Source organism: Gopherus evgoodei, chromosome 10, assembly GCF_007399415.2.
Source record: "Gopherus evgoodei ecotype Sinaloan lineage chromosome 10, rGopEvg1_v1.p, whole genome shotgun sequence".
Taxonomy (NCBI): Eukaryota; Metazoa; Chordata; order Testudines; family Testudinidae; genus Gopherus; species Gopherus evgoodei.
This window is the reverse complement of record NC_044331.1, coordinates 31,323,961-31,333,096: the sequence shown is the minus strand read 5'-3', so window position 1 is coordinate 31,333,096 and position 9,136 is coordinate 31,323,961. Positions and strand designations below refer to the sequence as shown.

The 9,136-nt window shown below is 45.5% G+C and overlaps 1 protein-coding gene across 1 annotated transcript in view; it reads left to right on the top strand.

Annotated features, from left to right (window-relative positions):
• Positions 1-2,227: 2,227 nt before the first annotated feature.
• TRPM1 (transient receptor potential cation channel subfamily M member 1) overlaps positions 2,228-9,136 on the top strand; it is a 215,835-nt gene continuing 208,926 nt past the window's right edge. The window contains 1 exon segment of the mRNA XM_030576838.1: positions 2,228-2,265. Within this exon segment, the coding sequence (XP_030432698.1) occupies positions 2,262-2,265 (4 nt within the window). The 5' untranslated portion in view covers positions 2,228-2,261.

Below are 9,136 nucleotides of genomic sequence, written 5' to 3'. Positions count from 1 at the left end.
CCTTCATAACCATTGTCAAAACACAGCTAGGAGAATGGTCACATTTTTCAATAGTAAAACTTTTATTAGCTATTTTATTGACCTTCAGTGAAACTTAAGCTCCTAAATGCCTATGTCACTTTTGACAATGGGACTTAGGCACTCAAGTCACTTAGGTACTTTTGAAAATTTTACCCTAGTTAAAGGAAATGAATTATTGCCCAATTCTGCATTCCTTGTGCACCCAAACCTCCCAGTGAACAAGGAATGCAGGCTTTAACTCCAGATACAGAGAAGCACATGACAAAAGTGGTGAGATTAAAATGTTATAGGGAGCTGCATCAATTAGGATAGTGTGAGGTGGATATAGAGAGGCGTATCAGCCTAACAGTGAAGGAGGTTCATTTCAACATCACCAATCCCAGCATTATTTCAGGATAAATATTTACTTTATATGACATTGGAGATCCTACTAAAGGGGCACTTCCTCCACCCCGTGAAAATATTTAGAATTGTACACATGCTAAACAGGCACAAGTATCCCCTCAAGCCTCATTTTTCTTCCTTCTATTTTAAAAATCAGTTATTACTATACCAGCATAATGGTCATTCCTTTTAATCTTTATTTAGTACTGTACATATTGTATCTTGACAAATTTGATAGACAAGTTAAGGCCTCGATTCTGCAATATGACATTAGTGACAGGATCCTGGTGAAGACCATTGGGCTGTGCAGCAGCACAGGGGTTCTCCTGAGATAATGTTTTGAAAATGAGTCATCTCTCCAGAGATTCATGTGGTAAACAGCACCAGGCCAAGTTCCACCTCATCTTTGCCTGGTGCAGACAGGACACAATGAGTCCCATGCAGCCCATGGAAGGGTCCAGCAGAAGTCCAGTTCCTGCACTTGAGGACAAGAACTGCTCCTTCCCTATTGCTCCAAGCATGCATAGCACCGATAAGTGGCCGGAAGGAAGCAAGGCTACAACCCCTTCGTACTCTACTCCTTCCACTGCACTGGTCCAAAAGGAATGTTGTAGCAGGCACAGCAATGCTCCCTACATAGACTAGGTTCCTCAAGGAGGCTTTCTATTTGTCACAGGCAGAATTCTTTGTGGGGCCCAATATTGGAGTCTGTACCTGAGACACAATCTAACTCACATTTTTTCTCTTTTCTGGCAGGTTGTTTAAATACTATGTGCCATCATAGACCGAGCAACCAACAGCTTGTACTTATGATGCCACAATGTAACTGCAGGCATAGGCGCCAACTTCTGCTCCCGCTGGTGGGTGCTTGACACCCACCCCTCTACCACAGCCCCGTCCCCACTCCACCCCTTCCCTCAAGTCCCCACCCCTGCTCTGCCTCCATCCCCCCCCCGCTCTGCCTCCTTCCCCAAGTCCCCACCCCCACCCTGCCTCCTCCCTTGAGCATGCTGTGTCCCTGCTCCTCCCCCTCCCTCCTGGAATGCCACCAAACAGCTGTTTGGTAGTGGGCAGAAGTGCTGGGGGGGAGGAGAAGGAACATGGCACACTCAAGGTAGGAGGCACAGAAAAGGCAGTGGGAGCTTGGCTGCTGGTGGGTGTGGAGCACCCGCTAATTTTTCCCTGTGAGTGCTCCAGCGCCTATGACTGCAGGAAGTACGGCCTTATTTAAGAAGTAATGTCCAGAAACTGAGTTTTATATCTGGCATTGCTGATGGTACTTGGAACAAGGATAGTGGATAGCAACATACTGTATCTGCTCTTTCTGTGGGCTTTGAAACAGTGTTTCCAAAAGACACTTGAATTTTTCAGAATTTTTTCTGTCCATGTCTCGGCGTTAAATGGTTATATATAGATATGTGCATTTATTTTTTGTGCTGCAAATATAAAAGAATGTACAAGGATCTCTTTCTAATACTATAGAGACAAATAAGCACTTGTATAATAAGTAGAGCAGTCCAGAAAATTTCCATCAAAATAAAGCTTGGGATAGATGGGAATTTTTCCACAAAACTTTTTCTAATTTCCTTCCCTCCCCTCCAACACACTAGCTCTAATAAGAAGGATGGGTCTGTGTTTTGTGGTAAATTAACAATTTTAGAAACTGTGACTGGCGTATCAGACTTTATGACCCTATAGGATGCTGCAGAGCTATTTTGCTGACTCACCTTGCCAACCAGACCCCAGTTCAGGGATATAAAAAGCTGCGTGGCTATCTGCAGAAAGAACAGGAAGCCTGGGGTGGGGGTAAAGAAGAGAAGCCCTGTGATGAGGAAGGAATTCAGGCTCAGCTTTTTATGTGTAAGTATGGTTCTGGCTCATAGCTGGGTTACTCCAGTTCAAACTAAAGGAAATTCTCAGCAATGAGATGAGGGTTTGGTCAGTGGCCTATGGGCTGTAGGGGCTACTCCGCCAATTTGTACTAGTAAATATAAGCAACTCATTTCTAATAAAAATGTGCTCAACCTTTGCATCTAGGGATTTCTAAAATGAAGGGAAACTATGCTCTCTGGGATTTGTAAAGTTTAGAGAAACAGCAACATTAGAATAGAATTATTATCCCCTAGGTTCATGAGCACATTTCAAAATGGATGTATTTATTTATTTGCTTGTTGAAAGCAAGGGAAAATAATTTTTAATTAAGCTCAATGGGCAAGCAGACTGGACAGGTGAGAGATGAAAGGAAAATGAGTCTAAGCTGGTAAGGACTAGGCGTTATCCCAGTCTAGGGGGTATGTGTAAGGCTCTTCACCTCATTAAGTGTCACCAAAGCTCTTAGAGCTGTGCTTAAATGGTCCAGAGGGCTTCAGTAACAGTTCTGCACTCGGATGAACCTCCACCACAATGTGTTTAGCCCTTGAAGACAATTTATTTCATTCTGTAAGGCAGCCTCGGGCAAACATTCACAGTGGCAGTGATGGACTTTGCTATGGAGCTGCATCTAAAGGCAGGCTGCTGCTGTGCAGGGCTTTTGGGGGAAGGAGTAATACAGGGAAAAATAAGAGAGGAAATGTGAAAAAAGGAATGCAAGGAGGGTGTGTGTGTGTCAGGAGGAGAGGGAGTTAATGCAGAGGTGACAAGCAAATCTGTTTAGGAAGAAAGAGCTCTGAGGGGGGGAGGCATTCCTTTGGTATTAGCGGGGTATGTTGTTCCTCCTTTCCCCAAAGAACATGTGTGTGACAAATTAAAGCCTCTCTAACTGGGAAATGTTTCTGATCTTCTGTTTGCATTTCCTAATTGAATCAGATGCACTGGGGCATGGCTCTGTGAATCTGGGCCACACTGAGTTAATCACATCAAATATTTGCATTCTTCCCCTCTCCCCACTTAAATTAAGACATTGTGAAATTCTGTGTGAAATCCTATTGTGTAATGTTGCCCAAAAAGACCAAAGCAAGAGCATCTTGAGTAAACTCCCTTAACACATAATTATTTGGATCTTATTTTAAGGTCACTGGTTTAGCTAATACTCAGTGGGAAATGCGCCAGTCATCCCAGCTGGCACACAATCACTGGGGCCAGGAGAGTGAGTCAAACCTTCGAAGTGGCACTGGAGTGCCTGTCAGCCTATGGTAGCCCTGCATGGTTAGGAAGGCTGCTATTGGTCAAACCCTGAACTTCTAAAGGCTGCTGAGATTGTGAGGTGGTGCCAAATGGCACCATGGCACAGGCTTCTTCCCCTTTCTCACATTCTGGTCAAGGCCAGGTGCTGAGGCGTTAAAGTATTGCTGATGGCTGCCTTACTCTTACTTTGGGACAACATGCACCTCCTGGACATGGGAACTGATATCATCTACCTGAATACATTGTCAGGGATTGAAAACACGGTGGTGGTGGCAGCAGCAGCGGCTTTTTGTATGACAGTAGCTCCCAGAGGTCTCAGCTGAGATCACAGTCCCACTGTGCTATTGACAGTATTCATGTGGCACTTGGCAGATGTTCTGACGATGAGGGGGTGGGGTTTTGAGCGCCAAGAGCCAAGGCACTGATGGAGAGCATACATCTGCTCATGGAGCAGGAACTGGAGGAGGGCCAATGTCAGCCCAGGCAGCAGCAGGACACCATGTGGGAGGCAGCAGGTGAGAGGGTAGTCAGACTGGACCCTAATTGGATCTGTCTGAAAGTCTGGTCCATTAGTAATCAGCACTGACTAACAATTATGCTTGCCAATCCCTTAAAAGTGGGGAAAGCTTTCTCAGTTCTTCACAGGATTCTAATTAACATGCTTTTGGTCAGCTTAGTCTTAGGTTGGAGCAGGGGAACCCTATCAGCCATTTTGGATTTGTTGAGTATCTTGGAAATCAAAGCAATAAGTGATTGCAGTGCATAGGGTGTCATCGTCATTGTGTGCCCTTTGCCCCCCAGCTGCACTGTTATGTTGTGTCTCATCCTTATGCAAGTGTTGGTTCTCTAAGATCATTAGACTATGCGTGACCACTACTGCTGAATCCGTGCAATGGCATAGTACACCATAACCATTGTCTAATTGTTGAGCCACGCCTTGTTTCTTAAGCCAAGAGATACAGTGAATAGAGGCAATTCTTTTAGCTTTGGCATCATGCCACACAAGTAAGCAATTTATAAGTCCTGCCATTTGGTTGAATCTTACTCTTGGCTGAAATGTGAATGTATAGTACTGTTAAGCTTTTTCATATACTATGTTTGTTCATGGGCCAGCCTTATTATGCAGGATCAGATTTACTACTGGACTAGCATCAGGAAATTCTTTGGTGTGCTGAACTTTGGAAGTACACTAGTCAATCACGTACATGATGCTTACATCTCGCGTACGTGTGATCCACATTCTGTACAATGGAAACCATTAGTTATTAAACAGAGACTAACTAATCTGCCTGGGGCTACTGCTGTTGTACGTGTTCTGCAAGAGTAGAGGTGCTGGGAAGCTAATACTTGCACTGACTTTAGTAAGAAAACTCAGATTACTTCCACTCTAAGCTATGTACGATGAGGACTCGGCTAGAGAACTCCCACCACCATTAAAAAGAAACTCTTCCTTGGGGGGAAATTTACAAATGTTGTTTGGTTCTATGCATTGTGCTGGGATGATAACAGGAAGGTCTGTGATACTAACTACATTAAAAGCTGCCCTTGTCTCCACAACAGCCTAAAGTACCCTTGTGGCTCTGGCTTAACCTCCTTTGCACCATCCCTTGATTTTACCAGGTGTTAGTCTCTGTCATAAACAGATAGTTAAGGGTTAATGTCTCTCTTACCTGTAAAGGGTTAAGAAGCTCAGTAAACCTGGCTGACACCTGACCAGAGGACCAATAGGGGGACAAGATACTTTCAAATCTTGGTGGAGGGAAGTCTTTGTTTGTGCTTTTTGTTTTGTTGTTGTTTGCTCTCGGGACTGAGAGGGATGGGACATCAATCCAGGCTCTCCAAATCTTTCTGAATCAGTCTCTCATGTTTCAAACTTGTAAGTAATTAGTCAGGCAAGGCGTGTTAGTCTTATGTGTGTTTTCTCAACTTGTAAATGTTTCTTTTTGCTGGAAGGATTTTACCTCTGTTTGCTGTAACTTTAAACCTAAGGCTAGGGGGGCCCCTCTGGTCTATAGAAATCTGATTACCCTGTAAAGCATTTTCCATCCTGATTTTACAGAGATAATTTTTACCTTTTTCTTTCTTTAATTAAAAGCTTTATTTTTAAGAACCTGATTGATTTTTCCTTGTTTTAAGATCCAAGGGGATTGGATCTGGATTCACCAGGGATTGGTGGGGGGGGGGAAGGAGGGGGATGGTAAATTTCTCCTTGTTTTAAGATCCAAGGGGTTTGGATCTGTATTCACCAGGGAATTGGTGAAGTCCCTCAAGGCAACCCAGGGAGGGGACGAAGTTTTGGGGGAACAGAGTGCCCCAGACACTGGAATTCTGGGTGGTGGCAGTGTATACCAGATCTAAGCTAGTAATTAGGCTTAGAAGTGTCCATGCAGGTCCCCACATTTGTACCCATAAGTTCAGAGTGGGGAAAAAAACCTTGACTGTCTCCCTCATTCCATGAATCCTAAAGTCTCTGTGGCCAAATAGTGCTGCACACCCCAAAGGAGAAATTCCACAAGGGACCTACTCCTATTCTATCTTAGGTCCATCAAAGTCTGTATGTTCATGTTTTCACTAGCCTTGGTGGCCTCCTAAAAAGACTGCCACAGGGGTGAGTTGGAGTTAAGATTACTTAACGCCTGTTTTGCTTTCAATCATGACCTGTCTGATCAGGTGGTCTCAAGGGAATATCTATTATTGGAGGGCATTGATCTCTAGTTTTGGAGTGTTAACTCAAATGCCCAATAGTGATGATTTAAATGTCAATGGTAACTATTCAGCCATTTGAGAAAGAGGAAGACCTACACACTCAGCTCTGTGTCAGCACATTTTTAGCCCTATGAGTGAGTAGCACTCTCCCATGTACTTCCACTTTCTACTATCCTCCCCACCCAGGTTCAACAGAACCTGCTGATCATATTTTGAACAGCTGTGTCATTGAAAGCAAGTGGCATCTTATTTTGAGCTTGTTTTGTGGGGAGAGGCGCAGAGCCTAGGAAAGTACCATTGTCTCTCTCCCCCCACCCCCCCGTTTGACCTCTGGTTTTGTGGAACCACAAACAAGAATGAAGGTGCTTAGGCAGTGCATTGTACCCTTTTTTCCTCTCTCATTGTCAGAGGTATCTCTGACAGAGAGTTTCATGCTCACCTTCCAACCCTACTGCTGGAGAAGATAATAGGGCCTACTCCTGCTGCAGAGCTTACATGAGAGACAGGTAAAGGAGAAGCCCAACGGGCCATTTGCTTTACTTGTGTTTAGAGCCATGGGCCTCTTTTATTGAAGGTGGGCTCAGCAGGCAATGTTCAGATCCAAATAAGGCTTAATCTAGATCTCACATCCTATGAAATCTCATGAAATTGCCAGCATTTTAGGCTCAGGTCCCATGAGAATGGCAGTTCTTACCAAATTTTTGGCTCCATTCAAAATGAAAATGCAAAATGGATCCAGCCTGGAACCCAAAATCATAATAAAGCATACATGTGGGGGGACTGTTATCCCTTTACTAACTTTCAGTGCTAGTGTTTGGTTGCTAGCTCCCAGTACTAAAAGAGGAGGGATTGATGGCAAATCAGGACCCTGAGACTGACAGTCCCCAGGAACAATGGCAAGAGGCTAATGCTCTAGGTCAGCCTGATTGACAGGGCGGGCAGGCTAATCAAAGAGACAGAAGGCCAGGGTGGGTCCCATCCTCCGTGTGAGCTGAAATTGCCTGGGTCAGACAGAGTGGGGCCGAGTGAAGGAGAGAGAGCAGGGGCCCAAGCTAAGCTGCTAGGAGCAGAGCTGCAGCCCAAAAAGGCAGAGCACAGCCCAGAGAGAGAGACCTGCCCTGAGAGGGGAGCTGCAGCAACCAGAGCCAGAGGGGCCAGACAAGCAGCCCAGGAAGCAGGTGAGAGCTGAGAGAGAGACACAGAAGCAGCCTGCAGAGCAGACCTGCCCTGGGAGCAGAGCTGTAGCAACTGGAGCCAGAGAGGCCAGAGAAGCAGCCCAGGGAGCTGGAGCAGTCCGCAGCTGGGTGCGGTGAGCAGCTCGGGAGAGCGAGGGGGACCCTGGGCAGTGGGCCCAGCACAGGGAGATGCCTCAGCCAAGAGGCTCTACAGGCCAGACTTGGAGGGAGATCATAACCCTGACAGAGCGGGGGTGACACTGGGGAGAAGGGTCCCTGCCACCCAGAGCCTGAAAGTGTGTGGCCACCGCCAGAGCAAGTGTCCAACCCGCAGCGCCCCTGCAGCACAGCCAGGGCCTGAGAAGGAGGCCTGGGACCTACAAGGAACAGACTGTCAAGTGCCCTGATGTCCAGAGACACTGTTTGTGATGGTCCCTGCCACAGAGCAGGGTGATGTGTTTTCCTTTAACCTTTTCCATTTTTCCTTATTCTTTTTTTAAAATTAATTGTTAATTAAATAACTTGTATTTGCTTTAAATTGTATGATGTAATCAGTGGGTCAGGGAGGTGCACAGTGCAAAGAGAGTACCCCGGGGTGGGGACACCCTAGCCCTTGTCCTGGGTGACAACAGCAGGGTTGGGGGTTAAGCCCCCCCGGAATCCTGGGTCCAGCCTCATTGGGGTTACGAGGACTCTGCCAGACAGGAGAGTGGAAGGGGAGCCCTCAAGGGCAGGGAGGCCTCTGGGTAAAGGAAGTGGGAGCGAGGACTCAGATCCTTTCACTAGCCCACTTCACCAGGGTAGTGCAGAAGCCAGGAAAGTTCCCCACAATAGTGGGACCATTCCCCCGCTTACATACAGAAACAGGAATTTGAATCTTAAGCTAACAGCACAGCTCCCCAAACACACATACTGGAAAACTGAAGGAGTTCTAATTCAAGAGGTTTTGCTTTTTACCCATTTGTTGCTTTCATAAGTGTAACCTGAAGTGCCATTACAAATTAGTATGTTTGCATGGTTAGTTTCTCTTTATGGAAGAAAGGAAGAAAACAAAACACCCCAAACCCTATGAAATTGATTATATGGAGAAGATTACAATCTTAGGATCTGGCCTGAGTAAGGAGAAGCATGTAGGGAGCAGGGACCTAACTGACTGAGTTACTTCCCAAATGAGGCAAGGAGTAAGCTGTGCTGACCCTTTTCCTAACATTCCTTCCCTTCCCCACCCTCACCGTGGGCACGCAACCAGGTTTGTAACTGAACTCTCTCTATTAGCAAATGCAAATTTGTAGAAACTTTACACACACACAGCTGAATTAGTCTCAATTGTTCATATTTTGTCTGTACCCAAACTGTTTGGTTTTGGTGCTTGCTAAACTAAATGTAACATTTACAACAGCTACTCAGTTATCAGCTAGTTCCTCAGGTGACTTCTAATCTTTTTTCTTTTTATTACAATACTGAGAGATTAGAGCTATGGCAAAAGGACCACAGCTGCAGAAACACTTGTTTTTCTGTTCTTGTGGTTACTCTTCAGAGTTAGGCAATGTTTCATTTCCCAGCAGAACTGCTCAACAGCCCTCCCCTCAGAAGTGTCAACATTATGTAAATTTGTGTGTGAGGAATGTTGCTACAGTACCAACTAGTTAAACTTTTTAAAGTTTAATCACTTGGCTGCTGCAAAGATTAAAAAACCCACAGAATTTCCCTGAGCGAGACCTGTGCAA